A 22630-nucleotide genomic window follows, 5' to 3' on the forward strand; every position below is an offset into this window, starting at 1 on the left:
GAATTCTGAGTAAATATATTAAAAGGGCATAAACCCTAATAATAAAAATAAATTATGTTGTGTATTATTTTATACTTTATAAAGCATTTTATATGTGTTATTTCATTTTAACATTTTATTCTTAGAGCAAGCTTTTGATATAGTTAAGATTCTTGTTTCGTAGAGGAAGAAAATGAGACTGTCCAAGTTAAATAACTATTACTAAAATCATTCATTTTGTGATTTGATCAAATGTTCTTTAGTCTGGCATTAAGAAACTAAACCAGTAATAATAAAGTCTTCCATGCAGCATCTAGCACTCTGATGGATGCCTACTGGACTTTTAAAAATTCTCTTGTTAGTACTTTAAATAGCCTCTATCATTTGCTTGGCGTTGGTCTTTAAGATGAAATTTATTCACCATTCCCGTTGCAGAACCTTTAAAAATGCGTTGATTTGGAATTACAGGTTTATGTTTTTGGATGACTACTTATTTGTCCTCATGTCTTTCTGTTTCCCATTTTAGTATTAAGATACTTGACCTGAGGTTAATCCAGAATGGGTCATTCTAATTTAAAAGTAACTTTCCAAAGAAGTAGGCACATATAAACATTTGTTGAGAAAAATTACTCAAATTTTATTTTTTAAATGGCTACTGTATACTATAGTTTTCTTCAAAAGTTAATGCCTCATCATGCTGAAAGATGCTATCAACAGATGGTATTAGACTAATTTTACATTTTGTAGACATAATAACATTAGATATAGATGAAACTTGATAAGGGTTAAGGGGAAAATAAGGGTTATAGTAATAAGAAAAACATTTAAATTTTTAAAATAAGGAATAAAGAGCAAATTGTATTTTAACTTGGCTCTTTTAGTGTGACTGTTTTTAAAAGTTTGAATATAATTATGGTCATATAAATACTAAACTTAATGTATGGGATAGATAGCAATTGATCATTTTTATATTTTTTATTTTCATAGCTAGTTATCATATTAAATTATTTATTTTGTGAATTGATTCTGTGAGAATCAAATTTCAAAAGAGGAAAAAGATCCTATACTTAAATAAGCATTAAATAAGTATTTAAAAATTCTTCTTTCATCCATTTTATTTTGATCACATATGTAAATAATCTTGTGGTAGAATATTAAAAACTCTTGGTTATTTTAAGGATCAGATTTACATACTTTACATACTCTGCTTTAAATATGAGTGTTAATATATTCTTAAGAGTTGTTAGAGGAATTTTAACTAAACTAAGATTTAAAAAAATTTTGTTTTTGGATTTGCCTTGGCAGAGATAAGTCTTTGGCTTGCTCTAGATATGTACCTCTTTGTTTAGGTTCTCAGTGGGGGATTATAGAGAATTGCTACAGTGATGAGAGAACTGTTTTCTTTTCTTTCTTAATACAGTATTGTCATGTAGCTGGTTAAAGGTAAAAATTCTGCAGTTCTCTTATTTAACAGAAATTTTGGTAAAAAAATGACTGTTAGAACCTTTCTATTTAAGGTCAAGTTTTGCCACTATTGTAAAAATGTGCTAATATAAAACCTAGCTACAGTGGATCTATGTTTTTAGATTTACTAAAATTTCAAATTTTAATGAAAATTTGGAAATTAAAAAAATATATATAGATATTTATTTGAATTTCACATTGTGAAAATACTAAAAGTTGTATATGGATTATTGAATCATTACTTCATCCCTAAGTTCTACTACTACATTAAAACCTTTTCAGGTCTTCAGAGACTAAATAGAAATGTACTCTGGGGAAGATAAAATTGGGAGAGCAAATAGGCTCACGTGAGAACTTTCTGCAAAGTTATATATATTCAACTTTAATATTTCGGTTTTAAATTGTTCTTAAGTTGTAAGGTCTTTGTTGCACATTAACAACAGTTTGTTAATATTCTAGGGTTTATAGAGAAAAAGTTTATAATGCAAAGAATTAGTCTCTCATCTAAACTCCCTCCCCCTGTCCTATTCCCCAGGGGCAATCTTTTGTGTTTTGGTGGGGCAGATTATCAAGAGGGGAGGTGGAGGGGGGAGAGGAAAGGGAAAGCATTAATAAAGATACCGGTGCCCAGCTCCACTCCAGACCAATTCAGTTAGAGTTGGGGCTCAAGCATTTGCATATTTTAATACCTCTGTTGAGATATAATTGATTTTCAGTAAACTTCAGATATCTAAACTATATAAATTGTTAAAATTTTAATTTGTTTATACCTATAAAAACATCACTACAATCAAGAAAATGAACATAATGATTTCCTCCAAAAGTTTTCAGATTTCCCTTAGTAATCCATCCTTTCTGTCCTTTCTGGTATTTCCTTCCCAGGTCATCACTGTTCTGCTCTCATTTTATATTGATTGGCATTTTCAGAACTTTATGTAAATGGAGTAGTATAATCTTTTGTTTGGCTTCTTTTACTCAGCGTAATTATTTTGAGGTTTATCCATGTAGTTGCGTGTACTAATAGTTCATTCTTTTACTGTCTTTAGGAGTATTCTGCTGTATGCGTGTGACACAGTATGTTCAGCCACACAGAATGTTCATGCATTCAGTTGTGGACAGATGTTTGAGTCATTTCCAGTTTCTCTATTATGAATAATGGCACCATGAATGTTTGTCTTTGTTTTGAACATATGTTTTCATTTCTTCTACAAAGATACCTAGAGGTCAGTTTTGTTGAGAGTATTGTTCAGGTCTCTTAGATCCATGCTTTTTCAATACATGTTCTATCAGTTGAGAAAGGGGTATTGAAATCTCTGAATATAACTGTGAAACTGTTTCTTTCTTTTAATACAACTTTATTGAGATAAAATGTACATGACATACAATTTACCCATTTAAATTTTACAATTTGATATTTTTCAGTATGTTCACAGAGTTGTGCAACAATCACCATGATCAGTTTTAGGACACTTTCACCACTACAAAAAGAAACCCAGTACCCATTGACAGTCACTCCCTTTCTACCCTAGATGACCACAGATCTGCTTTCTGTCTCTGTAGATTTATCTGTTCTGAACATTTCATTGAAATGGAATATATATGTGGTCTTTTGTGACTGGCTTCTTTCACTGGGCATGGTGCTTTCAAGGTTCATTGATGTTTTAGCCTTCATTCCTTTTTGTGGCCAAATAATATTCCATTATATGGATATGCCACATGTTATCCATTTATCAGTTGAAGGACATTTGGGCTGTCTCCTTTTTTTTGGCTGTTGTAAATTATGCTGCTTTAAATATTTGTATATATGTTTTTGGTGGATATATGGTTTCATTTCTTCGGGGTAAATACATAGGAGTGGAATTGTTGGGTCATATGGTAACTTTACGTTCCACCTTTTTGAGGAATTATCTGACTGTTTTCCAAACCGGCAGCACCTTTTTACATTCCCCTTAAGTTTATTTACTTTTGCAGTTCGATCCATTTCTGCTTCATGTATTTTGAATCTCTGTTATTAAGTCCATAAATAGGTATGTTTTGTCTTTTTGATGAATTAACCCTTTTATCATTATTAAATGACCTTTCTTATCCCTCCTGATATTTTTGCTCTGAAATCTGTGTCTGATATAGTTACTACTTCAGTTTTCTTTCAATTAGTGTTAGCATTGTAGCACTTTCACTTGTAATCTGTTTATATTGTGATATTTCAGTTGAGTTTCTTTTGGGCAGCATGTGTTTGGATCTTGCTTTTTATCCCATTTGACAATCTCTATTAATTGAGGTATTTAGACTATACCAGTCTAAACTGTTGATTATTGATATGGTTCCTTTAAATATACCATCTTACGATTTGTTTTCTCTTTGACTCATCTGTTCTTCACTCCCTTTTTATTCTCTTTCTCCCTTCTTTTGGATTCATTATGTTTAATAATTCCATTTTATCTCCTTTGTTGGCTTATTAGTCATTTGTTATTTCAGTGTTTACCTTAGAGTTTCTAGTATACATTTTTAGCTTATCATATGGATTTATTAGTTAATGATTTGGATGCATATTATTTGTATTTTTTTCTAACGCATATTTTTAAGTTAGATCTCTATGTTCAGAAAGTAACATCACCATTACAGAATAAAATCTTTTGTGTTCCTTTTATATATATATTTTTTCTTTTGTTTTAAAGATATTTGATCCACAACTGTTTTGAATTTTGGCCCTCAAATTAAATTCATACTTTGACATTCATAATACCTGTTATTTGTATAACTTCACAGTTTCTCATACAGAGCAGACTGATAAAGAAGGTAAGTCATGGATTATTGTACCATTTTGGGAATACAATATATGCTCTTGGTTTTAAGAAGTATCCAAGTCACACAGGTAGCATGTGGTTGAACCTATACTGAACCCTACTTTTTATAATTCCAGATCAGTGCTACTTTTTGTATACTGTTGAGTGTGTCATTAGAACATAAAGAAAGAAGTGATTACTTAACTTTCCACTCAACTAATGATTCTTTTGTTTATTTTTAATTTTATAGTCCATGGCAGAAGTTCTTGCTAAAAAAGAGGAGCTAGCAGATCGTCTAGAAAAGGCCAATGAAGAAGCCATTGCTAGTGCTATTGCTGAAGAGGAGCAGTTAACCAGAGAAATTGAAGCAGAAGAAAACAATGATATTAATATTGAAACTGACAACGACAGTGATTTTTCTGTGAGCTTTTTTTTTTAATTTTATTTTTTGTTAAGTTATTTTTAATTCCACTGTAGTTAACATACAGTATTATATTAGTGTCAGGTGTACAATATAGTGATTCAGCAGTTCTTTCCATTGTTCATTGCTCATCATGGTAAGTGTACTCTTAATCCCCATCACCTATTTCATCCCCTCTGCCTCTGATATGCTTTATTTTAAATGAGTACCCTCAGTTTAAGGTATATTTTTTCCAAAAAGAACATTTTTTACTTGAAGCATACTGCAGAACACATGTTCTAAGAGATATATATAAAATATTCCATCCAAGAAAAGTAGAAAACACATTTTCTTTAAGTACACACAGAAGAATCCCCTGGCTAAATCACATAAAAAGAGACATAACAAATATTAGAAATTTAAGAAGACTGAGATCATACCAAGTATATTTTCTATCCACAATGGTATAAAACTAAAGATCAACAATAAAACAAAGTTGGAAAATCTACCATGTAAATATTAACACACTACTGCACAAGCAATGGGCCAAATAAAATCAAATAGCAAATCAAAATATATCTCAAAACAAAAGAAAAAGAAAACAGTATGTTCCAAAACCTATGGGATGCAGTAAAAGCAGGTGTTAGAGTGAAATTTATGCTATAAACATTTGCATTAAGAAAAATAGTTGAAGTAAAGAACTTAAATTACACCACAAGGAGTAGAAAAAGAAGAAACTTAGCTGAGATTTAGTAGAGGAGGGAAATAACAAAGAAAATCAGAAAGAAATAAAATAGAGACCAGAATAAACAATCATATAACATTGAAAGTCATGACCACTTCCCCCCCAAAAGAAACAAAATTGGCAGTGCTTTAACTATATTAACAAAGAAAAAAAAGAGAAGACTCAAAAACCAAAATGAGAAATGGAAGAGAAAACAATACAACAGATGATAATCGATTACTATAAAAAATTATATACTAACAAATCAGATAACTTAGAAAAAAAACCAGGCAATTCCTAAAACCCACAAGTTACCAAGATTGAATCATGAATCTTGAATCCAGAAAGTAAGAAATCTTCTTAGACCAATGACAAGAATGAAAGTTGAATTGGGAATCCGAAATCCTTGAGCAGAGAAAAGCCCAGGACCACATGGTTTCATTGGTGAATTCTACCAAACATTAAAAAAAAAATTTAATGATGATCTTTGTCAAAATCTTATAAATAATGGAATAGAGGGAACACATTCAGAATCATTCCATGAGGCCGGTACTACACTGATACCAAAAGATAAAAATAATACAAGAAAAAACGTCTAGTTTGTCTTATATAAGTATTGTGTGATAATGTTTTTCCACCACCTCACTTTGAACCTGCAAGTGTCTTTAGGTCTAAAATGAGTCTCTTGTAGGCAGCATATAGAAGGCTCTTGTGTTTTTTTTAATCCATTCTGACACTCTATTTCTTTTGATTGGAGTGTTTGGTCCATTTACATTCAAAGTAATTATTGATAGATACATATTTATTGCCATTTTATTACTTGTTTTGTTGTTGTTTCTGGACATTTTCTCTGATCCTTTCTTGTCTTTGTCACTTTTGGTCTCTTCTTTGCACTGGAAGAGTCCCCTTTAATAATTCTTGCAGGGCTGGTTTAGAGGTCATGAACTCATTTAGTTTTCATTTGTTTGAGAAACTCTTTGTCTCTTCTTCTAAATTATAGCCTTGTTGGATAGAGTATTCTTGGCTATAGATTTTTTCCATTTAGCACGTTGACTATAGCATGCCACTGCCTTCTGGCTTGCTAGGTTTCTGTTGAGAAATCTCTAGCTAGCCTTATGGTTTTCCCTTGTAAGTTAAGGACTTCTTTTGTCCCGCTGCTTTTGAGATTTTTTTCTTTATCACTGTATTTTTCAAATTTAATTACAGTATGTCTTGGTGTTGGCCTGCTTTTGTTGATTTTGATTGGAGTTCTCTGTGCCTCCTGGATTTGGATGTCTGTTTCCTTCCTAGATTAGGGAAGTTTTCTGCTATTATTTCTTGAAATAAATTTTCTGCCCCTTTTTCTCTCTTCTTCTTCTTCTGGGACTCCTATAATAACAGATGTTTTTCCGTTTGATGGAGTCACTGAGTTCCTAAATCTATTCTTGTGTTGCATAATTCTTCTTTCTCTTTTGTTTGGCTTCATTATTGCCCATTATTTTATCTTTGAGGTCACTAATTCATTCCTTCTGCCCGCTGTTCATTGCATCAAGTCTGTTTCCCATCTCACTTATTTCATTCTTCATCTCTGATTGATTCTTTTTTTAAACTTGTTTATCTCTGTTGTAAGGGTCTCACTGATGTCTTCTGTTCTTTTCTTAAGTCCAGTGAGTATCCTTATTATTGCTTTAAATTCTCCATCAGGCATGTTACTTTTATCTGTTTTGCTTAGATCTCTGGCCATGGCCTTATCTTGTTCTTTCATTTGGGATAAATTTCTCCATCTTGGCAATTTTTCTAAGTCTCTGCCCTCTTTCCTATGTTAAAAAAAGCCAGTTGTCTCCTTCTCCTGAAAGTAATGGCCTTCTGAAGAAGAGGTCATGTAGTGCCTTGGGTCTGGAACTTCATGGAGTGTCTCTGGTATGTGCTGTGTGTGCTGTGCTGTTGTGTTTTGGCTGCTCTGTCCTTCAGGCCAGTTGTCTGCAGAGGCTCTCCTTGCCTGCTGGGGGCAGTGTTTGATCCCTGGCCTGAATGTGTTGAGTTTTAACCAGATGTGCTCTGGTGTGCTTGTGAATTGATACCTGACACCAACTCTACCAGAACTGAGCCTTGCAGAACTCTCTGGTCAGGAGATGTGATATGGGCAGGGGTTTATGCTGATCTTCTGCGGGGAGGGGCCCTCCATGCTGGGACTAAGGCAAGCTTGACTGACAAATACAGTTCGGCCAGAGTGCAGGGGTATGGGGCTTGATGTAAGCAAATTAGGCAGCCAGTGTTGGTGCTAAGCTGCTTCTCTCAGATGGCTCTGTGTTTATGCTGAGGGATGGGGAAGAGAAATGGCTCCATTTAGCTCTTTTGTTCCCAGAGAGGCATCTCTGTGAACACTGCGCTGCATCTCAGCGACATGCTCTTTGAATAGCGAATAATCTCCCTACTGTGTGCCCCAGGTGTTCTTCAGATTACTATTTCCACACTGTCTACCCCTGGTTTTTTGCCTACCTTTTCTCCAGGAGCAGGGCTGTGCGCTCTGGGCTCTATCCCAGCCAAGCTCCTGACTTTTAAAACTCCAAATCTTTAAGCCCTGCTGGTTGCTAGAACTCACAGAATTCAGCCCCTCTCATTTTCCAAACCAAAGGCTTTGGGGAAACGTTCTCCTTTTGTATCCCCCTGTGTGCTTGTCGCTCTCTCTCACCCTTCCCTGTGACCAGGGCTCCCTCCCCTCTGCAGTACCTGCGATCTGATCCATTTCTTCCCTAAACCATGTCTCTGTACTTCCTACTTTCTTCAGTGTGACCTCTTCTCTCCCTTTAGTTGTAGAGTTTGTCCTGTCAAGTCTATAGGCTGATTTCTGGGGGATGATTTGATAGTTACCTAGTTGTGTTCCTGGGATGAGATGAGCCTAGGGTCCTCCTACTTCACCGCTACCTTGGGTTCTTCTGTGACCTTTTAGAATTTTTAACATAATTGTTCAAAAAACTACATTTAGAAATAAAATTCATAGGGCCAGAAAGACTTAAGAGTTGATGCAAAAACAATAGGAAATCTTTCTTTAGTACTTTACCTTAATAAAGTTTTTTTATATATAATTCAGTTGACAAGTTGAAAGTTGATGTTCTCATTTTACAAATCGATAAATTGAATCTTTGAAAAAGTAAGAGCATTACTTGATTTTAATTGCAGAGATTGAAATAGAATCTAAGGTATTTTACTTTTTTCTGTTCAACTAATAAAAAGTAAATGATACATGCCTTGCTGTCACTAAGCACTCAGGATATGTATGTTGCTAAGAGGGACTTCTTGCAGAGTGGAAGTAACTATAAATGTTTCAAATATTTTTCTATTAAATTTTAATACCCAGAGAATAATCTGGAGCTCTTCTCATGTGTACTATGAATATAGCAAGAGTTATGTGGTAATAGTATGAGGCCAATATGTTTCTTTTAAATTTACTTGATTTGTCTCTGCTGTTAATGAAAAGTAGGGTTATCTTCCTCTTAAAATGTATAGACTATAATATTTTGGTGATTATTGTAACTATAAAAGGCATATAGCTTTTTTCTGGTTTTGAGCTGTTTGTTAAATGTATTAGTAATGGAAAATTACATCTGCGGTTCATTTTTTAAGGTTATAACTGTGTTCAAATATTTGTTTTTCACTTTTCCTTATTACATTTTAGGCCAGCATGGGCAGTGGGAGTGTATCTTTCTGTGGTATGTCTATGGACTGGAATGATGTCCTTGCAGATTATGAAGGTATTTTGTGTGTGTGTGTGTGTGTGTGTGTGTGTGTGTGTGTGTGTGTGTGTGTGTAGCTAGAAGGATTTAAAGTAGATTATCTTACTAAATGGAGTTTATGTATAAAATAAATAATTTCGAGTGGAAATGCTGATGCCTTTTAAAAGTTTGTTCTCAAATGTTGGTTTTATAGAACTATGTGGTTAAAGAGTTACAGTGGTTTTCTTTTTTCTGGGCAGCTCGTGAAACTTGGCGCCAAAATACATCATGGGGGGATATTGTAGAGGAGGAACCTGCTAGACCTCCAGGCCATGGAATTCACATGCATGAAAAACTTTCCTCACCATCTCGTAAAAGGTCTGGCCTTTGAAAATTAATGTGAAATGTTTCACAGGAGGGAAACTAGCTACTCTTGACTACTAAATAGAGTTGCTAAACAACATTTTAAGGCACATTACTCAAGATAGTTACAGATTCATTGAAAAGTGACAATGTTTTCCTGAAATGTTAGGCCAGAATTAGTTTTGTATACTTTTTATATTTATTTTAGGAATGTTGAAGACTAAAGAAAATATTTTTGGCTTTATCATGTAAACATTTGTGTCTTCTCTCCACTTGTTTGTGTTAATAGAACAATTGCAGAATCTAAGAAGAAACATGAAGAAAAACAAATGAAAGCACAGCAGCTAAGGGAAAAGTTACGTGAAGAGAAAACATTAAAGCTTCAGAAATTATTAGAAAGGGTGAGTTTTTAATATTTAGAAAATTGTGATAGCCTTAAATTGATGGGCTGATTTTTAACTTGACTGTTTTTTTCTTTTTCTTTTTTTGGTCTAAGAGAAGCTAGCAGAACTATAAAAATAATTAAATTTTCTAGGAAACAAAAGCATTTCTATCTATACAATTACAGAAGGTTACCTGCAAAAAAGAAAAAAATGGACATTTCTCAATTAGCTAGTAAGTTGATGTTTGCAGAGTTGGCATGGATTATTGAAGCTGCACTTTGTCTTTTGCCATTCTCATGGGGGCGTTTCTTTGGGGAGTCTTGTGGACAGTGTAGGATGAATTGGTAGGATAGTTTTGAGCCTAAGATAATCAGGTTTGAATAAGTGGGGCACTAATTGAATTTATAGAAGAGATTCTTAAAGTAGTGTAACTTCTGATCAGGTTGCTATAGTGGGAAGAACATGGGGTCTGGAGATGGCCAGGCAGGGGTCAAATCCCAGTTTTACCACATGATAAAATATGGCCTGGGCAAGTTACTTGACAATATTGCATTTCAGTTTCTTTATTTGTAAAATCACAATTATAATTATTAACTTGATACAATGATTAAATGTGGCCAGTATGTGTAGCAGTGCATAGTGTTAGGATGGCTGTTGCTCATTGTATGGTCATTCTTATTATTACTTCAACATGGCAGATATAGGTGAGTACTGTATTAGTTATGTGTGCTGTATAACAAATGACCTCAAAACTTACCTACTTAAAACAACAGATGTTTATTAGCTCACAATATCTGTGGGCAAGGAAACCAGGAGTGCCTTGCCTAATGATTTTTATTTGGAGTCTGAGTTTGCAGTCATACTGTTGGCTGGGATCAGTCATTTGGAACTGTAGGATCCACTTTTGGACTCACTCATGTGGTTGTAGGCAGACTTCAGGTCCTCTTTACCAGTTGGCCATAGACTTCAGTTATTTGCCACGTGTACCTTTCCACAGCCCAAATGTCCTCGTAACATGGCCACTGGCTTCCCCACAGAAAATAGTCTAGGAGAAAGGGAGGAAAGGAGGAGGGGATGGAGATGGAGATGGAGAGAAGGAAAGAACAAATGAGCTGCCAAAACTGAAGCTGCACTGCCTTTTATAACCTGATCCTGGAAGTGATATGCCATCACTTTTGCTGTATGCTATTGGTCACAATCCTGATACAGTGTGGGGAGGGAATTACAGAAGGATCTGAATACCAAGTGACTGGGATTGCTGGGAGCCATCTTGGAATCTGCATACTGCAAGTACTTATTACAACATGACAAAAGATATGTGACTGTTATAGTATAGGTGAACTCCTTTGTTATCTTCTAGTATTAGAAAGGAGTACTAATATGCAGAGGTGAAAAATATTTGCATTGCGGCGCCTGGCTGGCTCAGTCGGTGGAGCATGTGAGAGACTCTTGATCTCGGGGTTGTGAGTTCGAGCCCCATGTTGGGTATAGAGACTACTTAATAATAAAATCTTTAAAAAAGTATTATTTGCATTATTTATAATGTGTATTTTAAATTTGGGAGAGATAATTAGAGCAAATAATCCGAATATTTTTAAAAATGAGGTGTAGTATAAGATTCTATTTAGTACAGTATAAAAGTTGACTGGAAAAAGAAGGAAATCTGTGACTTTTCTCTTTACCTGAATCTCAAGAATTTGTAATTATTTTTATTTTAATCATTTAGAATGAATAAATCAAAATGAACAGACTCCATGTTGTGGGGTTCTTTAAGAGTTAATATATTATTTAATTTCCAGCTTTAGAGAAATGCTGTAACACAACTACACCTTCCCCTCTTACTGTCTTTTTTTTAAAAAATATTTTATTTGGGGGGGTGGGCGAGCATGGGGGCAGGGAGGGACAGAAGGAGAGAGAGAAGTAGACTCCCTGCTGAGCAGGGAGCCTGATGTGGGGCTCAATCTCAGGGCCCTGGGATCATGACCTGAGTCAAAGGCAGACACTTAACCACCTGAGCCACCTGGGCGCCCCTTATTGTGTCTTCAAGACAAATAAAATTATACAGTTTGTTTTCTTATATAATATAATCTCCAAGTATTCATGCAAACAGAATAATAAATTCTTGAAATTGTACAAGATGTTAGTGGTTTAATTTTTCCATTAATGTATCTCTTTGATTGATTTTAATGATAAATCCACCTTCCATTTGTAAAATAGGTTATTGTTTCAGCACTGTTTTATATATGTGGTCTCATCACCAGAATTCTTTGTAGCTCACAGAGTTGAACAGATACTGAATCCCATTTTACATGTGTGAAAACTGAATCTAGGAGAGGCGAAGTATTGTTTCCAGTATCACATGACTGATAATTGGCTGACAAAAGGGCTTTAAAGATCTGTCCTCTAGCTCCTGATCCAGTGCTGTGTCCACATCATACTTTTTTAGGTGGTTAAACACATAATTATGTAGCTAAACTTCAACTGAAATGTTAGTTTTATTCCCATTCATGTTGAGCCAGCTTTTGATTTTTGCTAGCAAGTGACCAAGGTAGATTATGAACTCAAGCAGTCTGGATTCCTAGTCTGTGTTCTAAATCATAATTCATGCTCCTTTAGGTCTTTCTAGGTTCTAGACTTTGTAATTCCTAACCTGTGTATCTCTTAAATTACTATATGTGAATATCTCACTCTGTATAGGAGAAAGATGTCCGGAAGTGGAAGGAAGAATTATTAGATCAACGACGCAGGATGATGGAAGAGAAATTACTTCATGCTGAATTTAAACGAGAGGTGCAATTACAAGCAATTGTAAAAAAAGCACAAGAGGAAGAAGCTAAGGTATATCTTAGGTGCTTTGAACATTGAGTTAGTTACCCAAGTACTTTTTTCAGTTGTTAAAGTAAGAAGCTGATATATGAAGTGACTATTTTGTGCCAGAATAACAGGCTCACTTAAAACTTATTAGGTTCAATATCATATACTTACAATAATCCTATGAGATGTATATTAATTTTTTACAGCTTTTTTGAGGTGTAATTGACAGACAATAAATAGCACATATGTAAAGCATCAGTTTGATGAGTTTTGACTTGTAAATATTCCTGAAACCTCAGCACAATGAAGATAATAAACAGTTCCATCGCCCTCAGAAGTTTGCTCATGCTTCTTTGTATTCATTCCTTCCTCCAATTCTGTTACTGTGCAATTGCTGATCTGCTTTTTGTCACTATGGATGTTAGCATTTTCTAGAATTTTATATGAATGGAATCATACAGTATACTTTTCCTCTGGCATCTTTCACTCAACATAGTTATTTTGAATGTCATCCATACTGTTGTGTGTATCAATTCCTTTTCATTGCTGAGAAGTATACCATTGCATAGAAATACCATAATTTGTTAATCCAGTCACTTGTTGATAGGTATTTGTTTACTTTCTTGTTTTTTTGGCTATTATAGATCTAGCTGCCATGAACTGTCATGTATAATTCTTTGTGCAGATGTGTGCTTTCATTATCTTGGGTAAATACCTAAGAATGAAATAGCAGAGCCTCATAATAGCTTCATATTTAACTTTTAAAGAAACAGTTTTCCAAAGTGGTTATTATATAGGTTTCCTCCACTATCTGAAACCTTTTGTAATTTGGAATGGCATAAAGATGCAATTACCATTAATGTATATGGGAAATTTTTTGAGCATTTCCAGACCCCCAAAATAATCTCTTTTAGGCTTTTCTGATACATTAGGACACATCTTGCTATTGGATGCACAAAATAAATTGAGATAAAGCATAGATGTTCACAAACACAGTTGAAAACTATGGTGGCCTCACACTAAGATACTGAGTGTAGTTCCTGGGGAAGGAGCTGGGCAGCACCGCACGTGCTGTCTGGGGTGTGCTGACTCCGTAATGTCTCACCATAAAACAAACACTGAACACGATTTTTGCTTTTTGCTTTTTTTCATAAAGCAGACATCCTCTTTGGATTTCTTTTGGTTAGCGAAAACAAGTACTAATGTAGGTCTCTCGAAAAAACAAAGTGGTATAATGAGAACTTTTGAAAAGCTTGTGGTACTTTGGTATTAGACATTCTTACCAGCAGTGGATGAGAGTTCTAATTAACCACATTCTTACCAACATTAGATATGGTTACACATTGTAATTTTAGCCACTCCATTTTAGTATGTGTCTATGGTATCTCATTTGGTTTTAATTTTCTTTTTTTTAATGTTATTTTCATTTTTGAACATCTTTTAACGTGCTTATTTCATATCTTTATCTCTTTGGTGAAAGGTGTGTTCAAACATCTTGTTCATTAAAGTTAGATTGTTTTATTGTTAAGGTTTTTTTTTAGTTTTACTGAGGTGTGATGGACAAATAGTAAGGTATATAAAGTCTACAGCATAGTGATTTGATATACATTGTGAAAGGATTCCCCTTATCAAGTTAAATACCACATCCATCACCTCACATATTTATCTGTGCATATCTATTCTCTTAGCATATTTCAGCTATACAATACAGTGTTATCAACTGTAGTCACCATGTTGTACATTAGATCCTCAGAACTTATTCATCTTACAACTGTAAGTTTATACACTTTTACCAACCTCTCCGTATTTCTTTTTCCACCCTCAGCCCCTGACAGCCACTTTTCTACTCTTTGTTTTTATGAGTTCAACTTTTTTTTTTTAGATTCCAAATATAAGTGATACCATGCAGCATTTGTCTTTCTTTGTCTGGCTTATTTAATTTAGCATATTGCCCTCCAGTTTCATCCACTTTGTCACAAATGAAAAGATTTCTTAGAGGACTTCCTGTACGTTAGATATTAAGATCTGTGTTTTGCAAATACTTTCTTGCAGTCCTTGGATTGCCTTTTCTTTTTCTTTCTTTTTTTTTAAAGATTTATTTGTCAGAGAGAGAGAGCATGAGCAGGGGGAGTCGCAGGCAAAGGCAGAGGCAGGGGAGAAGCACACTGAGCAAGGAGCCCGATGGAGGACTCCATCCCAGGACCCTGGGATCGTGACCTGAGCTGAAGGCAGACGCTTAACTGACTGGACCACCCAGGCATCCTGCCTTTTCCTTTTCTTTAAAGTGTGTTTTGAAGTTTTAAAAATTGCTGAAGTCCAATATATTAACTTTTTTACTTCTTTTTTTAAATTTAATTTTATTATGTTAGTCACCATACAGTACATCATTAGTTTTTGATGTAGTGTTACATGTTTCATTGTTTTGTGCTTTTTTTTGTTTCCTATTTAAAAAATCTTTACCTAAATTTAAGATCACTAAGATTTCTCTTAATTTTTTTGTAGGAGTTTTAAATTTTACAATGAGGTCTGCGTTCCCTGTTGAGTTAAATTTTGTATATGGTGCAAGGTAGGGTTGAGGTTCCATTTTTTTCATAGGGATATCCAATGTTCAAGTACCAATTGTTGAAAAGATTATCCTTTTTTTATTGAATTGCCTTAGTACCCTTGTTGAAAAGCTATTTGCCATATCTATGCATGGGCCTGTTTCTGTCTATTCTGTTTCATTTGTCTCTATGCCTATATTTATGCCAATACCACTTTATCTTGATTACCTTTATGATATCCTGTCCCATTGATGTATATATCTATTTAGTACTTTGATGTTTTCAGTGTGAAAGTCACCTTATTTAAATTTATTCCTAAGTATGTATTCTTGTAGACATGATTGTAAATTGGAATTGTTTTCTTAATTTCATTTTCAGACTCTTTATTCCTAGGGCACAGAATACAGTTGAATTTTATATATTAGTCTTGTCTCTTGCAATCTTGCTCTTGCAACTGGCTCTTTAGTTCTAATAGCTTCTTTAGGATTTTCTATGTACAAATCATGTTATCTGCAAATAGATGTAGGTTTATTTCTTTTCCAACCTGGATGTTTTTGATTTGTTTTCTTGCTTTTTGCTTTAGTTAGAACCTGAAATACAGTGTTGAATAGAAGTGGTAAATGTGGACATGACATCTTTGTCTTGTTCCCAGTCTTTAGGGGAGGTATTTAGTCTTTCATCATAAAGTATGATGTTAGGTATGGGTTTTTATAGATACCTTTCATCAGATTGAGGAAGTTCCTTTTTATTGCTATTTTGTTGTGTGTTTTTATCACAAAGGGATGTTGGATTTTGTCAAATTGCTTCTCTGCATCTGTTGTAAAATAATGTGGTTTTTGTTTTTTGTTCTCTTGATATTTGCTATGTTACATTAAGTGAATATCATGTTTTATATATTTGTCTAATTTTTTAGTTGTTTAAGATGGGAGGGTATATCTGAACCCTGTCACTCCATCATGGCTGGGAGTAGAAGTTTTGAAGTATGTATTATTATTATCTTTATCTTCTAGAGGAGCAGTCTGGAGGCAGATTGTTGATGGTCACATAGTCAGAATTAAAATCCAGGTCTTTGTGGTTCCAAAGCCTCTGCTTTTACTACTGTGGTTTTAGTTTAGTTATTCTCATTTTTTGGCCTTTTTTCATATGAGTTAAATGAATTTTGATTTGTCAAATTGCTTAATATGTTTACTTTCATTATAATTTTATTAAGCCATAATGGCTCCCATAAACGTATTAACCCAAACTACGGTTTAAATACTCTCCATCAAGGTGAATGGTCAACTGCTGGGTGTCTTTACCTGAGGATATGAGCTGTCATTTGTAATTTTAAAATTCTTAATAATCAAGGTAAACTGAATCAAGAGTCTGTACTAAAATTCTTGGAAATAGGAAACACTGCTTTAAAACCATGCTACCAATTGCTACCCTATCCATTCTCTTAATTTTTATTGCTTTTCTTAAAAAATCTGTGAAATTCCATTTTGGAATGTATTACGTCAGGGCACCTGGGTGGCTCATTCAGTTAAGTGTCTGCCTTTGTCTCAGGTCATGATCCCAGGGCTCTGCTCAGCGGGGAGCCTAACTTCTCCCACTCCCTCTGCTCCTCCCCCCGCTCATGTTTTCTCTCTCTCAAGTAAATAAATAAAATCTTAAAAAAAAAAAAAAAGAAATGTATTATGTCTGTAAAGAAAACAGACAATCTAGTTTTCTTCTTGTTCTCTCATTCATTTAAAAATGTTATGACGGGGGCACCTGGGTGGCTCAGTCAGTTAAGTGTCTGCCTTTGGCTCAGATCATGATCCCAGAGTCCTGGGATCAAATCCCTCATCGGCCTCCCTGCTTAGTGGAGAGTCTGCTTGCCCCTCTCTCTTTGCCCTCCCCTCACATGCTCGCTGTCTCTCTCATGCTCTCTCTCGCATTTTCGCTCTCTCAAGTAAATAAAATCTTTAAAAAGAATGTTATGATTGAATTGCTCTTAGGGTAATTGCATAAATATCTAAAAGTTTGCATGAAATATTGTCACATACTTTCATACCCAGACATAATAATTTATGAGACAGAATCTCTTCCTGCCTTTGGTTTTGTCACATGCCACTATTTTCCAAGATTGCCTGATCATAACAGTCATCTGATTTCTGAGGCTTTTCTTTGCAGGGTCTTTCAGTAACCTGGAGTGGGGCCTGGGGAACTTTATGTTTTATAGGTCCTCCAGGTGATTCTTAGGATCAGGAACTTTGGTTCAGCATTCATCAAAGAATTGTTTCTTCTTCAAAAGTAATTTTTTGTCATGCTGAAGACTGAAGTTGCTGGAGTTGGATAAACTTGGATCCAGGTCCTGACTCTACCAATTAGTAACTGAACAGCCTTACGCGTTATTTTACCTTTTACCCTATTTGTTAATTTTTAAATTAGGAATAACCTTACCTACATTTCAAGAATTTTGATAAAAGGATTAAATTAGCATATGCATGTTTTGAAGCAGTCAGTGCCATCTCTGTAAATACTGTAACTACTTTGTAAAATGTTAAGAATTGTAGAACACCACATCCTGTTTATGTTCTACTTCTCAATTTTTCCTCAATTCATTTTTGTTGTATTATTACTAATCGAAGAGTACTAATAATCCAGTCATTTTTTTCCTGGCTTTAAAAAATATATTTAAGTTCTACTAGAAATTTAATTCCCTTGAGACATGTACTAAATATATTCATTTCAGTCCTGTTATTTAATCAAGATATAATTTTTTTTCTCATATATACTTTTTGTGAATTTGTGGAGTAAATTAATAGTCATTTCAAATTCCTTCCTTCTTTTTGTGTACATAGATCGTTGAAAATAAATCACTGTCTGTTTAGTTGATAGCGACTGTTACTGTAGCCTGAGTTATTCAGAACCTAATTTTATCTTAGATCTTGGTCTATTATTTAATAGTATAAAATTGGCTTTTATTTTCAGTTTCTTAATGGTGTCACTGATTCATTTTCAGTTATAATATCTACTCATAATTACAGTTGATTTTAATTTTTTCATGAGGAAAAGATAGCCTTTTCCTGTTTTATGGCAGTAGCCCTTTTCCCTTGTTCTGTGTCCTCTTGCCTGCTCTTGGAATTTGCCTCATTTCTTATGCCTCCTCCTTTGCTTTCTTCCTCTAGATTGCCTACTTGTGCACATTGTCTGTTCTGTGTCCTTCTGTAAATCTGCAGGTTCCTTGGAAAGAGCAGGCTGAGCCGATTTCCACCACCTCGTCATCCATATTTTCTTGAATTTTTTATAATACCATTTCCTCTGTGCTATAGTGTATTTGCCTTTCAGAATGTTATCACCAAGTTTAAAAGGCTATTCTGATTTTTTTTTTCGTTGTGAACATATACCCGGTACCTTTTTCTAGAGTATGCTGCACTGTCTTGATTTTCCTTCTGCTTTTCTAACTAATCCTTTCCTGTCTTCCCTTTTCCTTTTGCTGCCTATGTTTTACTGACTTCGCCCACTTCACTTGTTCTTTTCCTCCAGTATCACAGTCATTATCATTGCTTCAACTATCATCTCTCTAGTGACTCCTAGATTTGCATCTTTAGCCCCATCCCCTCAACTAATCTTTATTTTTAAATTTCTTTTGAATTTTAATTCCAGTTTAAGTAACATATGGTGTTATATTAATTTCAGGTGTACAATGTAGTGATTCAGCAGTTCTATACATTGCTCAGTGCTCATCACCTGTTTCACCCATCCTCCTACCCTGCTGCCCTCTGGCAACCACTGGATTGTTCTCTCTACTGAGTCTGTTTTTTTGTTCCTCTCTTTTTTCCTTTGTTCATTTGCTTTTTTTTTTTTTAATTACACATATAAGTGAAATCATATGGTATTTGTCTTTCTCTGACTACTTTCACTTAGCATAATACCCTCTGGATCCATCCATGCTCTTGCACATGGTGAGATTTCATTCCTTTTTATGGCTGAGTGATATTCCATTGTATATATACACCACATATTCTTTACCCTTTCATCTATCAGTAGACATTTGGGTTGCTTCCATAATTTGGATATTGTAAATAATGCTGCAGTAAACATAGGGTGAATCAGTGTTTTCATATTCTTTGGGTAAATACCCAGTACTGGAATTACTGGATTACATGGTAGTTCTATTTTTTATTTTTTAAGGAACCTCCATACTGTTATCTACAGTGGCTGTACCAGTTTGCATTCCCATGAACAGTGCACAAGGGTTCCTTTTTCTCCACATCCTCTCCAACACTTGTTGCTTCTTGTGTTTTTGATTTTAGCCATCTGACAGGTGTGAGGTGATATCTAATTGTGGTTTTGATTTGCAAATCCCTGAAGATTAGTGCTGTTGACCATCTTTCCATATGTTTGTTGGCCATCTGTATGTCATGTCTTCTGCCCACTTTTTAGTTAGCTTATTTGTTTTGGGGATGTTGAGTTGTATAAGTTCTTTACATATATTGGGTATTAACCCTTTATTGGGTATGTTATTTGCAAATATCTTCCCCACTCAGTGGGTTGACTTTTAGTTTTATTATTTCATTTGCTTTGTGGAAGCTTTTATTTATTTATTTTTAATTAAATTCCAGTTAACATACAGTGTAATATTAGTTTTAGGTATATGATATAGTGATTCAGCACTTCCATATAATACCCGGTGCCCATCACAACACATGCACTACTTAATCCCCATCACCTATTTAACCCATTCCCCCCACCCACCTCCCCTCTGGGAACCATCAGTCTGTTCTCTATAGATAATAATCTGTTTCTTGGTTTGCTTCTTTTTTTCCCCCTTTGCTCATTTTTTTAAATTACACATATGAGTGAAATCAGATGGTATTTATCTTTCTCTGACTTATTTCACCTAGCATAATACTCTCTAGTTCTGTCCATGTCATTGCATATGGCAAGATTTCATTCTTATTTATGGCTGAGTAATATTCCATTGTCCATATATACGCTACATCTCCTTTTCCATTCATCAGTCTATGGATGCCTGGGCTGTTTCCATATATGGCTATTGTAGATAATGCTGCTGTAAACATCAGGGTGCAAGTATCCCTTTGAATTAGTATTTTTATATCTGTTGGGTAAATACCTAGTAGACAATTGCACGATTGTAGGGTAGTTCTGTTTTTAACATTTTGAGGAACCTCCATACTGTCTTCCACAGTGACTGCACCAGTTTGCATTCTCACTAACAGTGTAAGAGGGTTCCTCCTTCTTTGCATCCTTGCCAACACCTGATGTTTTCTTGTTGATTTTAGCCATTCTGACTGGTGTGAGGTAATATCTCATTGTAGTTTTGATTTGCATTTTCTCTGTTGATGTGTGATGTTGAACATCTTTTCATGTGTCTGTTGGCCATCTGGATGTCTTTTTTGGAAAAATGTCTATTCATGTCTTCTGCCCATTTTTAAATTGACTTATTCATTTTTGGGTGTTGTGTTTTGTGATTTCTTTATATATTTTGGATACTAACCCTTTATCAGATATGTTGTTTGCAAATATCTTCTCCCATTCCATAGGTTGCCTTTTAGTTTTGTTGATTATTTCCTTCACTGTGCAGAAACTTTTTATTTTGTTGAAGGCCCAATAGTTTATTTTTGCTTTTTTTTTTAAGATTTTATTTATTTATTTGAGAGAGAGAGAATGAGAGAGAGCACAAGAGGGAAGAGGGTCAGAGGGAGAAGCAGACTCCCTGCTGAGCAGGGAGCCCGATGTGGGACTCGATGCCGGGACTCCAGGATCATGACCTGAGCCGAAGGCAGTCACTTAACCAACTGAGCCACCCAGGCGCCCATTTATTTTTGCTTTTGTTTCCCTTGCCTTGGGAGACATATCTAGTATGAAGTTGCTGTGGCCCAAGTCAAAGAAGTTACTGCCTGTAATCTCCACTAAGATTTTTATGGTCTCACATTTAGGTCTTTAATCCATTTTGAATTTATGTTTGTGTATGGTGTAAGAGAGTGATCAGTTTCATTCTTTTGCATGTTGCTCTCCAGTTTTCCCAACCCCATGTGTTGGAGAGGCGTCTCTTTTTTCTACTGGATATTCTTTCCTGCTTTGTCCAAAATTAATTGACTGTACATTTGTGGGTTCATTTCTGGATTTTCCATTCTGTTCCATGGATCTGTGTGTCTGTTTTTGTGCCAGTATCATACTGCAGCTTTGTAAGATAGCTTGAAGTCTGGAATTGTGATGCCTCCAGTTTTCCATTTCTTTTTCAAGATTGCTTTGGCTGTTTGGGGTCTTTTGTGATTCCATACAAATTTTAGGATTGTTTTTTCTAGCTCTGTGAAAAATGCTAGTGCTGTTATGATAGAGGTTGCATTAAATGTGTAGATTGTTAAAAAAAATAAATGTAGATTGTTTTGAGAAGCTTTTTTATTTTTAAAAAATTTTTTGATTTAAATTTATTATAGTTAATATATAGTGTATTATTAGTCTCAGGGTGCTTTGAGAAGCTTTTAAATTTGATGTAGTCCCAGTAGTTTATTTTTGCTTTTGTTTCCCTTGCCTCAGGAGACATTAACTAGAAAAATGTTATTACAGCTGATGTTTGAGAAAATACTGCCTTTTTTATCCTTTAGGATTTTTATGATTTCGGGTCTCACATTTAGGTCTTTAATCCATTTTGAGTTTATTTTTGTATATGGTGTAAGAAAGTGGTCCAGTTTCATTCTTTAACATGTAGCTGTCCAGTTTTCCTAGCACTGTTTGTTGAAGAGACTTTCCAATGTATATTATTGCCTCCTTTGTCAAAGATTAATTGATTGTATAATCATGGGTTTATTTGTGGGCTCTCTCTTGTGTTCCATTGATCTGTGCATCTGTTTTTGTGTCAGTACCATACTGTTTTGATTTCTACAGCTTAATATATCTTGAAATCTGGGTTTGTGATACCTCCAGTTGTTCTTTTTCAAGGTTGCTTTGGCTATTTGTGGTCTTACATGGTTCCACACAAATTTTAGGATTATTTGTTCTATTCCGTGAAAAATGCTGTCGGTAATTTGATAGGGATTGCATTAATGGGCATTTTAACAATATTTCTTCTCCCAATTGATAAGCATGAGTATCTTTCCGTTTGTGTCATCTTCAATTTCTTTATCAGTGTTTTAGTTTTCACAAGTTCTTTGACCTTTTTGGCTAAGTCTGTTCCCAGGTATTTTATTATTTGTGGTGCAGTTATAAATGGGATTGTTCTCTTAATTTCTCTTTCTGCTGCTTCATTATTAGTGCATAGAAATACAGTGGATTTCTGTGTATTGATTTTGTATCCTGTGACCTTACACAATTCATTTATCAGTTCTAGTAGTTTTTTTTGTGAAGCCTTTAGGTTTTTCTATATATAGTGTTATATTATCCACAAGTAGGGGATGTTTTACTTTTTCCTTACCAATTTCTTTTTCTTGTCTGATTGCTGTGGCTAGGACTTCCAGGACTATGTAGAATGAAAGCGGTGAGAGTGGACATCCTTGT

The 22630-nt window shown here is 34.6% G+C and overlaps 1 protein-coding gene across 4 annotated transcripts in view; it reads left to right on the plus strand.

Moving 5' to 3' along the window:
- Positions 1-22630, plus strand: part of SCAPER (S-phase cyclin A associated protein in the ER) — a 537265-nt gene that overhangs the window by 130285 nt on the left and 384350 nt on the right. For all 4 annotated transcript variants that reach the window (XM_027570918.1, XM_027570921.1, XM_027570919.1 and 1 more), the window contains exons 11-15: positions 4477-4647; positions 9006-9081; positions 9303-9420; positions 9695-9806; positions 12486-12626. In XM_027570918.1, coding sequence (XP_027426719.1) covers positions 4477-4647; positions 9006-9081; positions 9303-9420; positions 9695-9806; positions 12486-12626 — 618 coding nt within the window. The remainder of the gene's footprint in view (positions 1-4476; positions 4648-9005; positions 9082-9302; positions 9421-9694; positions 9807-12485; positions 12627-22630) is intronic.

This window comes from Zalophus californianus, chromosome 6 (assembly GCF_009762305.2).
Source record: "Zalophus californianus isolate mZalCal1 chromosome 6, mZalCal1.pri.v2, whole genome shotgun sequence".
In the NCBI taxonomy this organism is placed as follows: Eukaryota; Metazoa; Chordata; class Mammalia; order Carnivora; family Otariidae; genus Zalophus; species Zalophus californianus.